This window comes from Cryptomeria japonica, chromosome 11 (genome assembly GCF_030272615.1).
Source record: "Cryptomeria japonica chromosome 11, Sugi_1.0, whole genome shotgun sequence".
NCBI classification, from domain to species: Eukaryota; Viridiplantae; Streptophyta; class Pinopsida; order Cupressales; family Cupressaceae; genus Cryptomeria; species Cryptomeria japonica.
The window spans coordinates 208,954,434-208,976,849 of record NC_081415.1 but is presented as its reverse complement, the minus strand read 5'-3'; the positions used below and the strand labels follow the sequence as shown (position 1 = coordinate 208,976,849).

The following is a 22,416-nucleotide window of genomic DNA, read 5'->3' as shown; positions in this document are numbered from 1 at the left end:
GCATTTCCTTAGAACTTATCCAATCTGTTGATTTGAGATCCAACGGGAGTAAAAGAGAAAACCGACCTGCTAATAAGAGATTTTCTTCGTGATAAATTGGAGTGGACAGGAGGTATTCAACAAGCTAATAGGATAGGAAAGGAGATAAATGGGGGACAAGATAGACACATAAGAGTTACAATGAGAAGTATAGAGGATAAGAATATGATCCTTAAAAATGGAAGGCTACTTAGAGGTTCACATTTTTATTTGGATGAGGATTTGACTTTTGCCCAACAGGATGAGCAAAGAAAGGAGTGGGATAAAGTAAAGGCAGCGAGAAATGAGGGAAAGTGGGCATGGTTGCAGAATGGCCAAGCGCAAATCAGAGAGTGTCTCTCGAATAAAAAATAGGAATTAGGGGCCCCACAGGATCATTTAAGTGTAGTGAGTTGGAACTGCAGAGGCTATCCATGGAGAAGAGGTCCTACGGTGGGGCCCATAGCTGAAGGGAAGGATATTATCATTTTTGTCCAAACACATGAACATGATGGTTGCATGGTCTCGGATTTGAAGGCTACAAGAAATTTTCAATATGGAACAAGGGGAACGGAATAGGTAAAGGGCGTGGAGGAGTCACAGTGCTTATAAATGAGAAGTGATATGGAATTATCAAAGTTGAAAAAGAGGACCCAAACAAACAATACATTTGGCTCCAAATAACAATGAATGAGATAAATTTCAGGTTGGTTGCATGTTGCTTCGCTCCTAAGAACTCCAAGTTTTGCAAAAGACGGAGTTTAGACAATGAAGACCCATATACCTCTCTAAAAAAGGATCTCTCTTTATTTAGCACCCTAGGAGGCATAATGCTAATAGGAGATTTCAATGCAAGAACAACCAGTAACCAGACTTTACTTTTGAGCAACAGTGAGAAAGGAGAAAATAATCCTCTTTGGTTGGAAGAAGGGAGGGATTGTTTTTGGGAAAGAGCTTCAAAAGATGATAATGGGGGTATCTCACACTTTGGGGCAGAATTGTTGGGGTTGTGTAGTTTGTATGATATGGTTATTTGCATCGAAATAGGGAGCTGGCCTACTTCAGGGGATATCACTTGCAAAACATATAATGGTCAGAGTGTGGTAGATTATGTTATTTGTTCGCAAAACCTTATGTCTAGAGTGTTGGAGTTTAACATTGGAGAATGCCCCATAGAAATGAAATCTGATCATATGCCTCTTTTTGTTAAATTGGACGTGGTACCAAGTAGCTCTCAAAATGAGAATGAATAGCTTCTTCACATGCAAAAGAGAACAACTACAAAAGGTAAAATCCTTATAAATCAGGAAAACAAGGACATCTTTAGTGTTGTTCTTAAGTAGCAATTTCATGAAATAAACAATACTATGGTTGATGAAGGGGTCATTAAGGAAAGGGGCCATGTCCATAGCGGTTTACTGATCTCTATAATCCTATAGGCTTTGAGAGCATGTAAAAGGACTTGCAATAAAAAGAGGGTCACAAGTACTTTTCCAACAAATCCTTGGTATGATGAAGAATGTAAGGCGGCCAAAGGATCTTTAAAGGGGCAAGAGTCGAGTAAAGAGAACAAGAAGAAGTGTGCAAAATTGATTCAAGCAAAAAAAAGAAAGAATATGTAAACACAAGGAAGAAAGAGTTAATCTACCTTGGTAAACACAATCCTAAAGATTTTTGGAAGGAAATACAACAAAAGAAAAAGCAAACTGAAAACAATATTACAGATGTGCAATGGTTGGAATATGCTAAGATTCTTTACGAGAGGTCACATGAGAATAACTCCCCCCCCCCCCATTGTGAACACTTCGGTGGAGCGATTCACTGTTGAGGATATCAAACAAGGAATAAAGAATTTAGTGAGTGGAAAGGCGAATGATATTGATGGGTTGCAAGCTGAATTCTTAAAGTGGGGAGTGGAACTTCTCACCCCTCACATAAAGGGTATCTTCAATAGTGTCACTCGAGATGGTTTTCCGGCAGATTGGACTAGTGTGGTTATTCCCCTTTTTAAAAGTGGGGATAAGAATGATCCATCTAACTACCGCACTATCATGGCCAACCCCCTTCTAGGCAAATTTTTCGGGAGCATGGTAGAGCGTAGAATCAGCAAATGGGCAGAAAATGGAGGAAAAAGAGACAAAGGTAAAGCGGGTTTCAGATCTAAGCACTCTACCATCGATCACTGCATCACTCTTCAGCATTTGATAGAGAAAATATGGGACAATAAAGGGGAAGAAGCATATTGTTGTTTTGTGGACTTTAAGAAAGCCTTTGACATGGTGCCTAGAGACAAGTTATGGAATAGAATGGAAGAATTGGGTGTTCCCGACATGTATAGAGCTACAGTGCATAGACTTTATGAGAAAGTTAGAGCTAAAATCAAAACTAGTGAGAGAATGTCTAAGTGTTTTGGTAGTGATATTGGCGTTAAACAGGGATGCCATCTATCCCCGACTTTATTCGGTTGATACATTGATAAATTAGAAGCATGGATGAACAAACCGGAGGGAGACGGCGTCCAACTTGTAGAATATGTGGTGAAATTACTTCTATACATCGATGATCTTATCCTATTTTCTAAAATAGCTCATGGGCTTAGAGAGAACTTAAAAGCACTAGAGAACTTTTGTCAGGAGGTAGGGATACAAGTGAACATTACTAAAATCAAGATCATGATTTTCTCTCTAAAGAGGAAAGAAAAGCAAATTACCTTCCTCTTTAATGGCAGGCCGCTAGAAATTGTGAAAGAATACAAATATCTAGGGATTGACTTCCACTATAAGCTTAGTTGGGAGACTTGTAGAGCGAAAAGGATACAAGGAGGGTGGAAAGCTTTGTTTCTACTCCAAAATAGGTGCAGAAAAGATGAATTGTGGGACTGGAAAACCAAGAAAACTCTTTTTGGTTTGTTGGTTACGCCAGTTGTTCTATATGGTTGCGAAGTTTGGGGAGGCAGCATGTCAAACTATGGATGGAAACAGCTAGAGAGGATTCAAAAGCACTTAATCACAAACAATCTCAAAGTTAAAATGTCAGTGCCATATGAAATCCTTTTAGTGGAAGCAAGTACTTTCCCATTGGAGGCTTCAGCGATCACCAGGTTAATAAGTTATCTAAAGAAGGTGGAAATCATGGATAATCAACGATGGCCCAAAATCATCATGGAAGAGGGACTTAACCGTAGGCAGAAAACTTGGATGAAACAAAACAATAAGTGGTTGAACAAATGGAACATCAAGTTGCACGAATGTATAAATACCAATGAGGAAATTAATAAGTTGGTCATAGGAAAGTTTCAAAGTGTCATGTGGAATAATTGTATCGGTCGAAAAAAATACTGCATCAAAGAGTTTAACCCAAATTGGGATCATGGAGAGAAAGCATACTTAGGGGCAGTTATTAAAGGCAAAGCAAGACTGTTAGTGGCTCAATTAAGGACAGGTTCGCATCATCTCAGATTTGAAAAAGGTAGGTGGAGAAGGCCCAAAGAATTATGGGAAGAGAGAATTCGCTTGTTTTGCGATATGGGTGCTATTGAGACCGAATGGCACTTTCTCAGTGAGTGCACAGCTTATGATGATATTCGTGCTCAATACAAGTGCATCTTGAAAAGTGACAGCATGCATCACTTATTTGGCGAGGATAAGATCAATCAGACTGCTAGTTTTTTGGTCAAGATTCAAAGTAGGAGATCTGACATGGAAAAGATTATGAAGTTATCCTAGGCTATGATTTCTTGGTCCCATAGACTGATCAGTCTCGTAGACGTTAGTAAAATCATTCACTCATTCATTCTTAGTTGAAATTCTATACTGATTAGCGTGTTACTTTTATAATTGCTTATAGATTTGGTGGTGTAGGGACCCTTGGCTCTTCGTATTCTCTTCTTCTAATTATCCTCCTCCTCTTACACATCCATCATCAATAGCATGTTTTAATTAGTGTTCTAATATCCCGTAAAGTGATATCACTTGGATCTAGATTGGCTAGCATGTATAATCTACCTTGGATTGCAAGGGTCAAAAATGCACCCAGAATATCTCATTATACGATGTAATTGCCACTACCAACGCTGGATTTTTCCTCATTAAAGGTTTTCTAGGATAAAAAATTGCGTTCTTTTTTTCATTCCCTGCCTTTCTCTCTCTAAGAAACATTTAATTTGAATAAAAGTAGCACAGTCCATTACTTTTTGTTCTTTATTTATACAAGCATTGAGTCGAGAAATTACAGATTAGTTCTCGAGGATGAGGCCCCTCTACTTCTGTTCGATAGTCCTCCACATTCAAATAAAAGGGTGCTCGGCAAATTATTTCAATTCGTAAAACTTGTCTTGAATTGCTTATAATGGCTAATACCATGTTAAATCGTTATGGACCATCGAGAACTCAAAGCTATGATCTCTCATACCGTGTAAGGCTGGTCCACCATTGAGGTATCAGCCATCTATAAAATTTGGAGTATGGATTGTTTCCAAGGGTTATTATCTTTTTAAGAAAGCATACTTTCATCATTGGCACTGCCTCGGTCCTACATAACTCCTCGCAAGGAATAGTGTATAGATGCCCGAGAATATAACCATTTTTTTCAAAATTGCATGGACACACATACGGATACGGTATTGGATACAGATACGGTCTTTTTTTAACACCTCCGATACAGATACGGTCATTTTTTAACACCCCCAATATGGATACGGCTGGACACAACATTCATAAAAAACACATACGCATATATTTAACACAATTTTCTAAGTTATTAGAGGAAATTTTCATTACTTCACAAATATAAACACATAATTGCTACATAAATAATTATAAGTTGATTTAACAATTTATAATATGCAAAAATAGTAGAGTTGCATTGAAAGATAGCTCAAAAATGGGTCACTGAAATATTAAAAAAAAAATCACGTCTTTCTCATTTGGTGTTTGTTATACCAATTTTACTTTTTGTAAATGGATGAATGAAGTTTTTTAGATTAAATTTAGGAAGATTTACATCAAATTTTTAAAAAATCAAATCACAGAGTCCATGGCTGAAAAATCAAGGTTTTCTGTGCACACGGGTACAGTATCCAAAGTGTATCCAGACCGTATTGGATTCATATCTGTATCGGATACAGGGATACGTGCACCCAAGGAGGAACAGGAGTTTCCAGGAACTCTTTTTATTTTTATTTCTTTCCATATAAAATAGCAGCATTGCATAAGAAGGGAGAGTTGGACGACAGTTTTCATCACAGACAAAATAGTGTCAGCATCCGAGGTGACTTTGTGTTCCTAGATGATGTATTTTAGTCCTTCAATGCATGAAAGGATCCAATGTATGATGACAGTAAGAAGCATAAGCCCCCAAGGTAATGAGCGTGGAAACATTACATACATGCTATTAAAAACCAGGAGCTCAGAAATGCTAGAGATCGATCTGAAAAACAACAGCAAACTCCAAGTGTTATATCGATCTGAAAAACAACAGCAAACTCCAAGTGTTATAAGCATGATACAGTACTAAAGCATGCTCTCTAAGACTATTGTTATAGGCAAGAGTTGATTGATTAGTCAAGGAATTTTCTTATTTGGAATAAATTGCTTGCATCTTTTGATTTGTAAAAGACCCTAACAAACGCTGGTGGCTATCCAGCCATATATATCTGCTTTGTATGATGTGCTAAATATATGGCTGGATAGACTTTAACAAACAGGTCTCTGATGCAACCTAGAGTAAATGATGAAATTTAAGGCAGCACGTTTCTAGTTATTGCTTACATGACCCTATCCCCCAAACTAAAACGTTCAGTTTTTCACTTATATAATACTAATCTTCATATACCCAAATTCATTAACAAAACTCTACTCTCTAACGATAAAGGTTATATTTTAATGAATATCAAACTGGATTGATGAGAAAATTTCACCCATTTGTATGATGAAATATTAAAATTGATTTCTTCTCTTCTTCCTGTGAAGCATTTATGAGACCTACTCTATCCACTTGAATTGTAAGGTCCCATAGCTCCATCCACTTTTTCTCCAGTTCAGACAGTACACAATGCCAAAAGGAAACATTCTTTCACCTTTCATTTTAACTTGGAGAATCGTAGACCTGGTGAAAAAGCCAATGTTTATGGTACAATGATAATGTTTTTTTAATCATATGCATACAAGGTGAAATAGCCAATATTTATGGTACAATGATAATGTTTTTTTAATCATATGCATACAAAGTGAGATTAAATTGATATTTTTCTATTTCTACTGTCTCATCAAATGAAAGAACAAACTAAACGTACAATCTTCATGCATTGCCTACAGATGCTGCATGCATACGTGTCAAATACTACACTTTCAACATGGCTAAATGATAAACCATTGCTACATGCATGAGACCGGAGTATTTTTGCATAGATGTCAAAATCTCAATTCTATAAATATTCAACAAGAATGTTTCTCTCGTCCATTATAACAATATAACACCATTCTTGATCATGAGATAACTCTATGTTCGCTCATCTAAGACTACCTCTTGGGAATCTCTGCTGGTATACAATATTGGGAATATAGCTAGCTATGACCTTTCGTGTTCCATAAAGACGTCCATTTAATGTATGTGCTGCCAAGCAACTAGCTTCTTCTCTTGAAAATTCTACCAAGACACTGCCCACTTCTAGAAACTCCGAGTCTCTTGATGACTCAGACTCATCAGTCTCTGCAGCTACAGTCATTTGGTGATGCACATTGTCGGGATCTAAACAACTCTCTGTCTCATCTCTTCCCACCTGCACCATAATTTCAGGACCCAAACTTTCCCCTAGTTCTAAAGCATGAACACTTTGAGGTGTTACAGTATTCTCAGGAACTTCAGCAGGAGAAGACATTTCATGATCTTCGGCAGCTTTGCTGTGTTCTTGCATTTCCTGGGCTGGTACACTAGAAATGTCAATTGCGTTATTATTTGTGGTATCAGTTACATCCATCTTGTTTGCCATCTGCTGCTCACCAGATTCATTTTCTTCCAAACAAGTATATTTAACACCTAGGTCAACATCCTTCAATTCTTTTCCATTTTTTTTAATACCTTCAACAGCATTGATCTCTTGATCCTTCAAAGATTCAGATTGATTTTCAGTATTGCTTGTATCTGGTAGACAACTCTGTAAATTACCATTTTTCTCTGTTTGGATGTTTTTAATGTGATCTCCTTGGCTATTACATCTTACAATATTCACAGATTTGACAGCGCCAAACCTGAAACAGGATATATGACACATCATGCTTTAAAAATTAAAATTATTGGCGAAAACCGAAGTGATGAAAATACTAAATCCAAAAAATTGGTCATTTTTTCTTTTTGCTCTAATCACAACAAGGTGCAATAGAAAAGTTCAAAAAATACCTAGTACACTCAAGACGTACATCTTCTGAAATTTCTTCTATTTCCTCTTCAGACAATTGCTGAAGCTCCTCTTTGGTAAGCTGAATATTTGAATTTACAAGTACAAAAACTATTAGTCAATACTGCATTACAAATGAAATAAAAAAAGCACATAATCAAAGGAGAAATGCTTAATTTGTACCACATTCTTCAGTTTCACAATTCGTGTAGGCTTCTGCATGAGCACCTTTGCATGGTCTGGGATACCATAATTTGGAAGGCATTCAACCTTGAAAAAAATTAATTTTTTTCATAAACTTATAAGAGCCGAGGATAACAGAGTCCATTGCTACTTTAAAGAAAGCACCATTACATCAAAAATAAGTCAAGAAAATGACAAACCTCAACAGATGCATCAGGAGTAGCCTGAACTACAGTGATGATGCCATCTCCTAACCTCATACCATTCAGCCCAGCACAGGCTTTCAAAGTGACAGATTGATCAACATACTGGGACAATGAGCAAGCAATGGTATTAGGAATAGATAAGGGGAGATGGGAGAAAAAGCTGCAAATGAAAGGAACACCACCACCAGGGAAACGAAGAAAACACAAAAATAAGTAAAAGATTGGGCAAGATGATTCAAGACAATGGAAAAAAACATAAAGAACTGAAAAGATGACTAGAAATTACACTAAAAGCTCAATGAAATGAGAAAATCTGTAATCTTCTCTTACATATTTGATACCTTAAAGCTGTATTCAGATGGCAACAAATGGAACTAATTTTGATAAAAATAATTGCTTGTGAGAACAAGCTTCCTTTGCAATAATCAGAATTTATGCAAATTCTCTATACAAAAACAATCGATTTTAGTATAATACTATCATGCAATCTATAACTAATTTAGCCACCATGGAAAAATTCTCAAAATACCAGATTCCAATGTTATGTATGCACACAAAACATTTCCACAAGTGTTGCATTTCTGTATCACAATCTTCTGGCATGATTCCAAAATGGGCACTGACTCACAGCCCTTCAAATGCTTGGTAGCTAAACTGGCGGTACCTAGATAAAACTGAAAAGCTACCTTTCTCCAAACTGATTCAAGAGAAAAAGAGCCTGTAGAATGAAAATTTGAAAGAGCCTATTTTCTGTAGTGCATAGGTTGTATTCCCAATGTATACTTATGAGATCGATTTCTGGGTTAAACCATGTTGAATTTATTCCCTTTTACATTTCAAGCTTTGCTAATAAGCCCATCATCAGCAAAGAAGCCATTGCATGACAAAGAGAGAGAAAAGCGCTGCTTTTGAAATATGCCTCAGGAGGAAAAAGAGGATATAGAAAGTAACCACATCTAATGAGAAGGATTAATAGCTTTAAATCGAAAACAAAAATTATTGAGAAAACCAAAATACACAAGATTGACTATTAGAATGTTCTACAGAAAACTACAGTACTAGGAGAGTTGGTGAGAGAAGGGAAAAAAGTGTAACCGTGTAATATAGTAGATAGGAAGCAGATGCACTAAAAGGGTGGAGGGAAGGGTGGCAGGGCATGGAAGCTAAAGAAAAGATGAGTAGACAATGAACACACTAATGAACAGATAAAAATTAAAAAAGCAAGCAAACAAGACAAACAAGAAAGGGACTAAAGAGAGTTATTCAAAAACTTCTCTTTTCAGACCTCAGATTTGTCTTAGTTTAAAAGGTATGGTTTTCCAAGACTGACTACCTTTCTGACCATCAGCTCTAATTTGAGAATTTTCGGGTGTTTCTCTATTTTAGTAACTTCCTTAAATTTTCTGTTGACCAAGAAGTTTTCCAAAGACTAATTATTTGTATTTCCTTTCTCAGCAACTCTTTTTTATTAGATGATCCTTGCACAAAGTTGTAAGCAAAAATTTCCTCAAACCACCAACTGTCCATGATATTTGCTGAGACAATCAACCCATTTACCAAAAAACAGATAACATACAGCATCACAAATTAAAGATGAAAGCAAGGGATTTTTTTTATGATATAGCCAGACCAGATGCCAATTTGGTTTATAAGGCAGTCTTGTGCAAACCCACAACGAGACTTATTTGCTTGTATAATGTTCAAATATGTACCTCTTCAGAACCCACACTAAGTTGCTAATATATCAATCCTTGCCCATCCATCCAAGCCTTTTAACCAGGTGACAAGAAAAGAACAAAAGATAAAGCCAGATTATACACCACCCAACAAAAATGAGGGGTCAATGATACCAAGGAATATCATGAGTGAGGAGACTGTCCAATGATGTTGGTGAGGACCACATTGAATGAAACTTTAAAGGCTGAAACCTGTACATTTCATGTGATGAATTAAAACTACTATTGTTCTAATTTTTTCATTAAGAGAAACAATTGTTTTGCTGTTAGCATGTTCTCTCTCTCTAAGCACAAGAAAACTAGTAAGTCTACTATATGGGTTGTGGGGCAGGGACCAGTCCGGGAAGATAGACTGAATTCGGCCTTACCATGAACTCCACTCATATGTCTTCTATCTCAGTTATGCTTACTAACCTGGGTTAATTGTTGGGAAGTCTGGTGCTTCTCTCCACCCCATTCACTAATTTATTTGCGCTTTTAGCAAGCTAATTACTTTTCCCAAGCAACCCTTCACGCATCTGTCACTTGCTATGAAGTTTCATTGAGAAAAAATTTGACAGAGATAAGATGAAAAAAGACTTCAAGAGTACAATACTTTCCCATGAACTTCATTCAATCTGTAGCTGTTGGTGCATTATAAACTTTCCACTCCAGACAATCTAGCTACACCAAGATTTTGCAGTCCCACTTGGCATTACCTTAACAAAGAAGAAGAAACTCTTAGATTTTTACCCTATACCTCTTCTTTTAACAGAAAAGCCCAATTGAAAATGGCAAATGCCTTCAGACCAAACTTAAACTTCTTTTTGACTAATAAGTGATGTACAAGAATATCCATGTTATTGGTAAGGTTAGTAGGGCCACCATCTTTTAGTCTGAAAAGAATGATAGTTGATAAAACATTATTACCGTGTCTAATTGATTCTTTTAAGTGAACTCGAAATAGAACCCAAAAAAAGCATTAATCAAAGAGGTCGTCTGAGAAAATCCAACAATGATATAATTTTTTAGTCTGCAATGCTCTCCACATCACATGCTAGAGACAGGGAAACTTCTACTTCAGGAGGAAGAAAGCTGACAGGAGGCAGAGATCCAATTTTGTTCCGAGGCAGTCCTGGATGAAACATTACATACACACACAAATCCAGAAGTTTTGTTGCTGGCATGCAGATTTCACCACCAAGTTTCTGTATAGGTCAAACTATATTAGGAATATTTTAAAGAAGCAAGGCCACCTAGTTGATGAAAAGCCCGTGCAGCTAATAACATCATCAAGTAGTAGTGGTAACTCAGAATGTTTGGTCATCTCGTGTACAGCATGCTACTGTACAATTAATGGTGGCAAAACAAAATGTTTGGCCGTCTCTTATGTGCCAAATGCTACCGTATAATTTAATGTCGCTTTTCGAAATTTGATTATGTGAGATGATTGTATTATCAAAATCAGTAGTAAGCTGGCAAGATTAAGTTTTCATCTGATTTGGCATCCACTTAGAGAACACAGGCCCAGTTATCACATTTACATCAATGCCCATGACATCAAATAAAATCTGTCAATACTTTCAATTATTTCAATTGAAAATATCATGTGCATGAGGTGGTGTCATAAATTCCTATTAAAAGGGTATTTGATAGCTTTTAAAAAGTTAATATACCACAAGCATACTATTTACATGGTTACGTCACCTTATGAAAAACAGAAAAAAAAATGTTTGAACAGCTTTCATTCACAAATGAACGTGTCAAATGAATTGTTGGAATGACAGTTAAGAATATCAACATAACAAATTCAGCAAGAAGTCAACAACAATGCTGGAGAACAAGGACCATGACCTCCTGCCCATTAAAAGGTGGAAGTTACTATGTAACCAGGCATTTTTCAACTTACCCTGAAGGTCTATCCCATGAATCAAGTTAATTGTCCATCTTCAACTCACACCATAAATATCAGCAAAAAAATTATTTTCCAACATACTAGTATTCCATATTCTACCAAGAAAAAAAGAATACATAAGAATAGCCAAAAATAAGTAAACAACTGCATCAAACAGTAAACAGACTTTAACTTCAGCATTATGCTTTAATGAAAAAATGAACTTGACATGAACATAAGGCTTAGACAATCATAACAATATAAAGAAGAAAAGAAAATTACAATAATGCTCTTAAATGACCAAAGTAGGTCTATGGAACTCAGAAAGTACATCTGTAGCAAGGCTCAGACTAGGAGAACCGATGGTTTTGTCAGCTATCATTGCAATGAACCAATGAAGAATTTGAAAATATGCATAGGGGAATATCTGGTGTTGACGATTCCACAATATGAAACCACAGGAGAAACTCTTCTCCTAACATTTAAGGCCAATAAACCTTGTTGAAGAAATGGAAAAATAGAGTAACATGTACCTGCCTCCAAGACATGCATTACAGACAAGGGGAATGCCCTTGACGCTGAAACAAATCAAGTCCAATCTGCCTAGAATGAGAACGAGGGGCTGAGGCACTCTGATAGTAATATGCAAAGAAACAAAGGAATGCCAAAAAAGAACTTGCGATTCTTGCGGCAGATGTCAAGGCCTGTCATAACAATTTTCAATACTTTTATGCTCGGATTTTTTAAACCTTACACAAGACTGTAGAACTCAAAGAGACAAGTTTTAAGAAAATTCAGAAAGATGAAATACTAATTAAAGACATCAAATTTCCAGTCCATAATATTGTAGATAGTTTTTCTGGGTTAAACTGTAATTATTTTTCTTATCAGAAAAACATTTCAGATTAAACTCCATTATCCATCATCAAGATTTTGAGAACGAGCACAAGAAGAGAATGAACAATAGTAAATTACAGACCCCCGCAAACTAAGTAGAGGGAAAGGGAGGTGATGCAGAAACCAGGAGACCACAAAGAGTAAAAAATAAGAAAAAAACAACTGTTGTGGATGAGAGAAGATAAAGGAAAAAGATAAATACAACAAGGAAGTAAACATATAGAAATTGAAATTACAAATATGACTAGACAAATCTACAAACAAAGGCATAGGTGCACATAAGCAAATATATGCATCCACAGTTCAACTCAGAAAAACTATAAAATGAAATACAAATTTTAAGTTTCTGAATCAAGTACTCAAGGAACCCCAAAAAGATAAGTTGATCCTACATTCATTTATTCAAAAATCACAAGATGCTGAGAATATTGGCTTCAGTTAATTGGGGACCCTTTAGTTGAGTTACAGTTTTGGGACTTCATTGAGTTAACTGTTTGATACTGCACAACAGATTTTTTAGCGTTCTCGATGGTACCAAGCATGACCTGAATATGGGGCAATACTTCATGGTCCTAGAATGTTCAATCATGTTCCAATATTATCTTGCTGAGGGTAACATAATATCTCCAAGATAGTATCACCAACCTCTCCAACTCACGCTAGTCCTTTGGTGACAGTGAATCCTGGATTGAAAACTACTTATTTTTTAATATTCCCTCAGACAAAATATTGCATCCTACTCAATCAATATTCTAATAAACAAGGGAGCACAGAAGAATATCAACTATCAAACTGAATTTGAATACTTATGGAATCGCTTTTGGTAAAAATTTACTTCAAGTCCTAAGACCTTCCTCTACCACAGATGTACATATTCCATTTTAAGAGGCTGCCCAATATCTTATCCAGGCGCTTCCAAAGTCCGTTGAGACCCCAATACAATCCTTGCAAAGCATTCACCTGCAGGATTCCTGCATGTTAGACCTTCAAAATCTCTCACCATTTTAATTATGGCTTAAGTTACCTCCAATTTCTTTTTGGTTTCCAATTGGCATTTCACTTTACATTTATAGAAGCAATTTTTATTGATTACTGCCTTTTAATTCTAGCCAACTGATTTCATTCATTAAGTAGCATGACAGGAAGTTTTTTAATTATAACAAATACATCACTCTTCACTCTACATGACTCAATCTTCAATAAAGAGAGCAATCACATATACAATGGCATCGCCAGCCAAAACAGTGACAAATGCAAGGCCAGTTTGGTAAGGGCCAGTCTCCCAACAAGCAAGGGAGCAAGTGACATCAAGCACCATATGATTGCAAGATTTGTTATTTTAATTTGAGATGATAAGGAAAAGCATTACAATGATGATGGTCTGTAACTTTGTATGGTGATTGCTTTGAACGATCCTTAAACATTTTACAAATGATTTGGATCTTTTTCTTAGATTTTTATTGCTTGTCATTTTTGTCACAACCCTATTTGGTTTTCATGCCCCCTATTTCTTAAATTAAAATATTGAGAACCATCTGAGAGAAAAAATCATACTACTAATATTCCATAGCAATCACACAATCTGAAGCTACATTTAATGAAACACTGTTCCAAATCAGCAATCATACAAGTTCAAGGAAATGTCTCTTTTATCCGTGATACTATAAATAAAGTACGCATCTTCTTAGCATTCTATCAATTACAAAGTAGCCTTGGTAATCTAAACAATACGTCAGTATCCTACAATTAATTCTACTTAAATTGCTACAAATTGCTTCTTTAACAATAATCTGCTGTACCCTGAAAACCTTGATAAGATTAGATAAACATTGCATCGTACACTACAAGAACTTTATAACAATATAGAATAAACCCATGACCAGTGCACAATACTTTGTGGATCACATAAGCCACCTTATGATGCCAGAACATAAACCTAAAACCTTTGTGAGACCTTAGGAAAATTGTGGAACTATACAGAATATCACAAAACGAGGATCACACCATCAGAAAGTGCATTCTTATAGATTTCCAGCACGTATCAAATGTACATGTGTGCTTAACTTTTGAGAAACTGAGTCATATTAAATAATCATATAACCTATTGTTAAACTAGAATATGTTGGTAACCTGAACCCAGCTAACTCAAGCATGAATGGAGTCAGTGTGACCATAGAAGTGACAATCTATGCTAAATAAACAGAATGAGTTGATATACAAAGATAGGATTTCCATTTGAGAATAAAATATCTCTAGCATATTCTAACCAAATTGATTGGCTGGCCATGCATTGACAGCAAGGTTGAGCTATTGCATTAACAAGAACCTGTATCCAATTGCTACTAGTCAAGCTAGGCATGCTCCCTACATATGTGGAAGTCTTTAAACAGACCAGTAGAGAGGGCTCTATGCAAGTCATGAATAAACTTGGCAGAAATGAAACCCCGTAGACAACCTCTTAGCCAAAGAGAACTTTAAACTAAGTAATGCTTTCTCATTATGTGCATCCTCCCTAAGCATTAACATAAAGTTCAGGAAGTTTTATTGTGAACGTATGCATATGTATGAAACAGAAAAGACCAAGATAGTCCTTTTTCCTAATATCCTCTTTACTATTTATTGGTGAGAACGTGCAACATGCTCAGGGGAACCATGTTCAAGAGCTCAGTGGTGTATCATCCATTGAAAAAGCTCTTTGAAAGGAATGTTGGAATTGTACCTACGATATTGTCTATGGTAATGACTTTTTAAAGTTTAACCTCCTATGATTTACGGGGACACGTCCCCTCTGCTGGTAACCCCATTGCTGTACCGGGGACGGTATGGGGATGCAGAGACAGCTTTTAGAAGTACCCTGCCCATCCCCAAACCGAGCAGAGTTTCAGAAACGCTTCCAGGACACCTCTGGGAGTGATCGAGGATGTAGGGGGCGGCCAGAAGTTCTCAGAACGACCAAGGGACTTCTGGGGACTTCTGGCTGTCCCCTACATCCCAAGCCACTTTTAGACAGCAAGATAAAAAAACATATTTTTTAATTTGAAAAAGGGCTGGCTGGGCCAACAAGGACCCCCAAACCACACTAAGCAATACCAAAACCTAATCTAAGCATAAAATAATCAAATAGAAGAAAAAGACATTCATTTTCAGATCTGCACAGGAGAAGAGCAGCATGAAAAAAAGGAAAAGAAAGGGTCTTTTATAGTCCACGATGCCAGCCATCCGTGTATGGGTCTACAGATGGGTTAGAGCCCTATGGGACTACCTCGTACTCCTTGCAAGAGTTACCTAACCTCGCTACAAACGAGGCATACATACCTTACCCACTTATGGGATTTGAACTTGTGACCTCTCTTTCAAGAGCACAAATTCTCCACCACTAGGCCAACTCAGGCTGTACACCTAAGTTCTGATTTGAATTAGACTCTTAAACCTACCATGTGCTGATTATGGACAGCCATATATTTTCTTAGTTCTATCATTTCATTATTATCAGCAGCTGATTACGGACTTCTATGTTTATTGTTATACTTGGAGTCTTTGGACATTTTTGTTATAATTCTAATATAATATGTATGCACATTGACAATGAAAGCATTTGAATTTTGTTAATTTGTTTGTCGATTCTCATATGAAATCTCAATTCAAGTCTAATGCTAGGTATTAATCTTCTACAATGTCTATGATGAATGCTTTATCAATGTTATGATATGGATATATGAAATTTCTCTATAATTTTTTAAAATCCCTATTTTTTTGTCTTTCAAAGGAAAAGAAACGACATATATTAATGTATGTTGATAACTAATATAGTGAGATAAAGAATATCTGTTAACACGTTTATTCTGTCTCAAAATATCTAGAGCTAGTTTTGAGAGATAACTGTAGCAAAGATTAGTCGCTAGTGGCATAGTATGATGGTTAAGTTGTGGTGTTGTTGTTCTTGCTATCAAGGTTCAAACTCCACTGGGGCAGTATTGTTGAATGTTTAAATGGGAATGAAATCTCCTTTTTGTGACCTCACCAGTTCACAGCTCTAGGTCAAAAGCGTTTACCTCTTCTTAAAAAAAACTGTAGCAAAGATTAAAAAATGCAAAACATTGGAGCATTTCCCTGATAAAAAAATTGTAGCATGCCCCTGCATGAGACCATTCAACCAGTATCTTTTACAGTAAAGATGATCCATAAGCTATCAAACCATTGCAGTGTCCCTAAGCAAGCTTAATAATGCTTGTAAAAAAGCGGCCAAGACTGGGAGTAAAAAGTGTTACTACCTTTGAGGGCATTAGAAATTTAGAAGTAGAACATACAGTAGTAGTACTATACTAGCATCCAAAATTAAAATTTCTGGTTAGCCAATCACAAAATTGGTAATATGGGGTTTAGACACAAATCTTGTATATCCAGTGTAAGGAGGGATAATTGCCATCCCATGGTAAGAGACTAGATCTATCAATGCTTTACAGTCTTGTACAAATGCAGGCCTGTGTACGATGTCTAGACTCTATATAACCTTCAAACATATTTCTATGCTGGTGGAAAATGCAGGTCATTTCATACCCATAATAAACGAGTCAAATCAAAAAACACATGATTAGGTTGAAAACCCTATAGGTCCTTTATAAAGGAAATCGAGCAAAGAATCTTTCTTCAGAATGACTGAAAACACTGTATTTGAAAATCTTGAGAAGGAAGTAGCATATATCCCTTCCATCTCATTGTATAACAAACATCTGATAATGTGCTGTTCAATCTCCACCTCCCAAAGAGAACAAAGCCTCCAGATTCTATCTTCAACAGAGATATGGCAGCCTGTATGGAAGCAAAGCACTTTCATCCAGATAAGTTATCTGCGTCTCTTTTCTCTCTGCTAAAATTTTCCTTAATTTTTTTTAAATCATATAAGCAGAAACATTTCAATTTTTCGTCCTTAGAATTACATTTAAAAGGGTGGATATGCCAAGTTGCTTGGACTATTAAATTAGTGAACTGAAATCGCCAATTGCCATAATAGCAATACCATAGTCATCACTTTAAAGGTTTAATAGGAATACTTATTCATTTTTCCCTTGTAATGCTTAATAAAGATTGCACTGCACACTGATCATATGATCATAAAACTCATGTTTATCTACATAAATGTAGGTATGGAGAAGCTGGTTTATAACAACTATAAACACCACCAGGGCCACAAGGAACTCATTCGGCTCTGATCTCTAATTGCTTAATATCCTTGGCTGTATAGATGGCACCAGATTTCAAACGCCCGTTTCCACCATGTACTCTCATTCAAGCCATTAAATCCAAAAACGGTACATCTAAACATTATTTCAGAATGATAAACTTGGTACTTTGATTATAATTCTGTTAACAGATTCATATGAAGCAAGATAACATCATAGGGAGGAGTAGTGATATTGTGTTCTAGGCCAATCTGAAATTGGTTCCTTACTGGATATCCTTCTTTAAAAACAAGTTCCCAATCTCAACACTTGATGCAATCAGCTTACAAATATCGGCCATATCCTTGTACTTCTCTTTGTTTTGTATAAGCCAAAAATGAAATATATAAACTATCACACATCTAATACCTTATTAGGCAAATTTTCCCAACTTAGTTCAAACTAGCATGCATGATCAAAGTCACCAGAATAATATTTTGGGGCTATCAAGCCAAAGCAATTTAATATAGAAAGTTGAAGTTGAATACACACAATACACATTATCCTTCAATAATTTTAGTTTTGTTTCCATAGTTATCTAGTTCACAAAACAATTGCAATTGTGTTTCCTTGCTCGACATAGTTATCAACAAGCCTTCATTTATAAGGAACTGAGTGCCTCAATCAATTTCCTCGTTTTTGGTCTGGAAAAGTTTTGTAAGCATGGTGATCCAACCAATAATATCTGCAATCCAACTGGATGCAGTAGTTCTAGATTTACAATCTTGTATATAGTTACCAATTCACCATAAGGCAATGGTTAATGGATCTACTTGGTCATATCATACAACAGCATAAAGTATTCTGCTTGTTTTTTGCAATCCTTGCCCATGAGATCATGAACCCTATGTGATCTAGGTTTACGAGGTTCCTATGTATGGTGAACCATTAACCATTCTTAAGGCAATGGCTAATGGGGTCTACTTGGACACACTATACCACAGTGTGCCTTATTCTGCTCAGCTTTTGCACTCACTGCCCATAAGATCAAGAAAATATAAGCCCATCACTTAAAAAATTCCCCTTTGCTGAGATGTCTGCTTCTTAGATGGCTAAATAAGCTGGCTAATCTCTTTCATTTTATATAGAATCTGGATAATTCCATTCTTCCTAATCAATGGAATGTTACTTTGCATTTATATAAGCCAGGACCTAATCTTTTCCACCAATTGGATTTTATATCATTTGATCAAGCTCTCAATGCTCTAAATCATCCACTATTTTTATTATACCACTTTAAGTCCTTAGTTCTTTCATCATCCAGATACAACGACTTATTCTTTTGCAAAGGCTTCAACAAATAATGATTATGCTAGCTCCTCATTATATTTATGCAAACAAGCATTGTTCTATCTTCAATTTTATTTAATATTCCAAATTCTAAGAATACTTTACCACAATCCCTTAACACTTCTACAGTCAACCTGGAAATCAATTATCAAACTGTCATGCCCCAGCCATGAAAGTAAACAAAATAAGTCTTAATGCTCACAAAATCGTCTTATTGATAAGACTGCACGATTCTCTTAAGTCAATGTATCAGCCAGTAGTTATCTTCACAAAGCAGAGACAAAGGCAATGATTCCATTCCATCAATAGCCAGCATTCTTAAATAAAATCGATGGCCAGCATTTTTAAATTAGATCGATGCATGGACTTATCTAAGATAATAATGTGATTAGTAGATTTAGAAACATATGAAGGTTTGTGCTTATGTTAATACATGTCATTAAGCAATCAAAGAGGTGCAATAACAGCAGATGGTTATTAGTTAAAGCAAAGGATAACTTATGGAGAGTAGCGACCCTTACAAGAATAGTCACCATGTTGAAAGACAACTATCCATCTTCAATTGGGATATATATAAACAACACGACCCTCTAATGGAATCATCGAATAAGATCAGACTTTGGCATTTATAAGAGATTTCAGCAGTCCGATTCTATTCTGTGGTGGTGGTATGAGTTCCCCATATATGGCATAATGACTACCATTAACATCTGCATACTACTGACTGATGACATTCCTATATGTTTATTTAATATAGCATAGTGCAGGTTATTTCTAATCTGTTCATTGCTGATTCATATTATATTTTTTAAAACAACTGTTTAATATAGGCTATGTGACATAATATAGGATGTTCTATATATATATATATATACCAGCCATTGTAGGAGAAATGAGGGATTACAAGGGGAACGGCAATGGGGTACTCTTCTAAGTATGCCACCTCATGGTGTTGACCGAATGGTCCCATGAGGCCAAGGGGGTACAAGGGGTATTGCCTTTGGGCTTAGAAGAGATGGGCTTCCGGGGCACCATATTGTGAATGCGCCTCATCCCTCTATCATGGTGAATTAATACACCAAGAAATCCTATCATGGGAAGTCAGAGATGTATAGCAAGATGAAGGGGGAACGGGTACAAGACAACTCACTAGGTACACCACCTCATATGGATGATATCCAAAGATGTAAATATCTTAATTGGCAATAAATCTTTTGGCCGAAATTTTTTTTAAAATCGGGAATCGGGAAAAAATCAGCAATAAATCGGCAAAATTATTGAACATTTGAAAATATCAAAACATTAATTATTTCTCACCCCCTTCCATTTCCAATTACTTTTTTTTATTCCTAGCCATCATATTCAAGTATATGGGATAATTTCGATATTTCATATTGTTTTAATAGTTTTTGACTTTGTGTTAATTAGATTATTAAGTGCATTGAGCACACAATATATAACATTGAACAAAAAAAGAAAAACTATTATTTTATCTGCAACGAGGACCGACTACTGCAGTTACATGTAGAATCAAACCCCGTCAAAATAGATGTTGTGAATCCCGTTGAAGCCAATCCCGTCGATTTGAAATAGATGTTGCAGAAGAGTCGAAGCCATGAATCCCGTTGGGTGTGTACTGCATGCATTTTCTCCGACGTGTTTAGGGTTTCATTAAAAAGCACGATTTTTTGCCATTTTTCTCGCGATTTTTCCTCTTAAAACAGCGCGATTTTTTTGCAGATTAAATCGTTTCAACTTGTGACTCTCGATAAATCGTGATTCAAACGATTTATTGACGATTTTTTTATCCTTGGGTATATCCACTCTTGGGCCTAGGGTAGAGGATCTCTAGAACACCCTATCGTGTCACCTTATCTTAGCTCTTCTATGGTTGAGCTTCCTCATACATATTTAAGATATCTCATGATTAAGTTTATGTTCTTAACCCTAGTAGGGAAGTTGCTTGGAATTGTGATTTTAGGGCAAAAACTAGGGCATTTACTACAAGGGGCATTACAAATGGTATCAGAGCATAATCCTGCCAGCCTGCGGGGTAGAGATAAATCAATGGATGCATTCTAGTCAATAAGGAGTCTAACAATGCATGTATTTGCATGTATGCTCCCCGTTTTCATATATCCAAGTGTATGCTTTGTATTTTTATGTGAATGCTCCTTGTTTGGAATGTCTACTACGTGAATATCTATGATTACTGTTTTGGGGTTGATCTAGGATATGAGAATAACAAGAGTGAACCAAAAAAAAAGATATGAAGGTCATCGATGTGTGTCATGCTTCTAATCCTCATCTTGATACATAAGTTCTTGCCTTGTCGTTAAGAGATATCCATGATATCGTGCAAACGTTTGGTCAATCCAAAGTGGTCTTTTACATTTACAAGTGATGAGGCAATAAAGATGAGAGAACTTGTCTTAAAATTACAAACCTTGCCATTCACAATCACTGGTTGAGATAACTCACATTTTGAATTAAGGATTGAGATATGTTCAAATATTGCTTGAGGACAAGCAATTTTGGGAAGGGCGGACTGTCATGCCCCCACCATGGAAGTAAACAAAATCATCTTATTGATAAGACTGCACAATTTTCTGAAGTCAACATATCAACCACTAGTTATCTTCACAAAGCAAAGATGAAGACAATAATTCCATTCCATCGATGGTCAGCATTCTTAAATTACATCAATGCATGGACTTATCCAAGATAATAATGCGGTGAATAGATTTAGAAACATACGAAGGTTTATGCTTATGTTGATACATGTCATTAAGCACTCAAAGAGGTGCGATTAGAACAAATGGTTATTAGTTAAGGCAAAGGATAACTTATGGGGAGTAGCGGAACTTACAAGAATAGTCACCATGGAGGAAGTCACAACTCTCCATCTTTAATTGGGATATATATATATATATAAACAACACATGAACCTTTAATGGAATCATTGAATAAGATCAAACTTTGGCATTTATAAGAGATTTCAGCAGTCTGATTCTATAATGTGGTGGTCGTATGAATTCCGCATATATGGCATAACGAGTACTATTAATATCTGCATACTAAAGACTGATGACATATTGCTGTTATGATTATTTAATATAGCATAGTGCATGTTATTTCTAATCTGTTCATTGCTGATTCATATTATGTTTTTGCTTATGACTGTTTAATATAGGCTATATGACATTATATAGGATGCTTATATATATATATATATATATATATATATATATATATATATATATATATATATATATATAGAGAGAGAGAGAGAGAGAGAGAGAGAGAGAGAGAGATTCTGTTTGATTGTTATATAACCAGCCATGGTAGGGGAAATGAGAGATTGCATGGAAGGGAATGGCAATGGAGTATTCTTCTAAGTATGCCACCTAATGGTGGTGACCGAATATATATATATAGATAGATAGATAGATAGATTCTGTTTGATTGTTATAACCAGCCATGGTAGGGGAAATGAGAGATTACATGGAAGGGAACGGCGATGGGGTATTCTTCTAAGTATGCCACCTAATGGTGGTGACCGAATGGTCCCATGAGGCCAAGGGAGTACAAGAGCTTCCAA

At 36.1% G+C, this 22,416-nt stretch overlaps 1 protein-coding gene across 5 annotated transcripts in view; it reads right to left on the bottom strand.

The window, feature by feature from the left end:
- Positions 1-6,245: 6,245 nt before the first annotated feature.
- The window catches only part of LOC131067664 (uncharacterized), a 97,921-nt gene continuing 81,750 nt past the window's right edge, over positions 6,246-22,416 (bottom strand). For all 5 annotated transcript variants that reach the window (XM_058002781.2, XM_058002778.2, XM_058002780.2 and 2 more), the window contains 4 exons: positions 7,795-7,902; positions 7,595-7,681; positions 7,414-7,493; positions 6,246-7,265 (listed from right to left, as the gene is read on the bottom strand). In XM_058002781.2, coding sequence (XP_057858764.2) covers positions 6,527-7,265; positions 7,414-7,493; positions 7,595-7,681; positions 7,795-7,902 — 1,014 coding nt within the window. In that variant the 3' untranslated portion in view covers positions 6,246-6,526. The remainder of the gene's footprint in view (positions 7,266-7,413; positions 7,494-7,594; positions 7,682-7,794; positions 7,903-22,416) is intronic.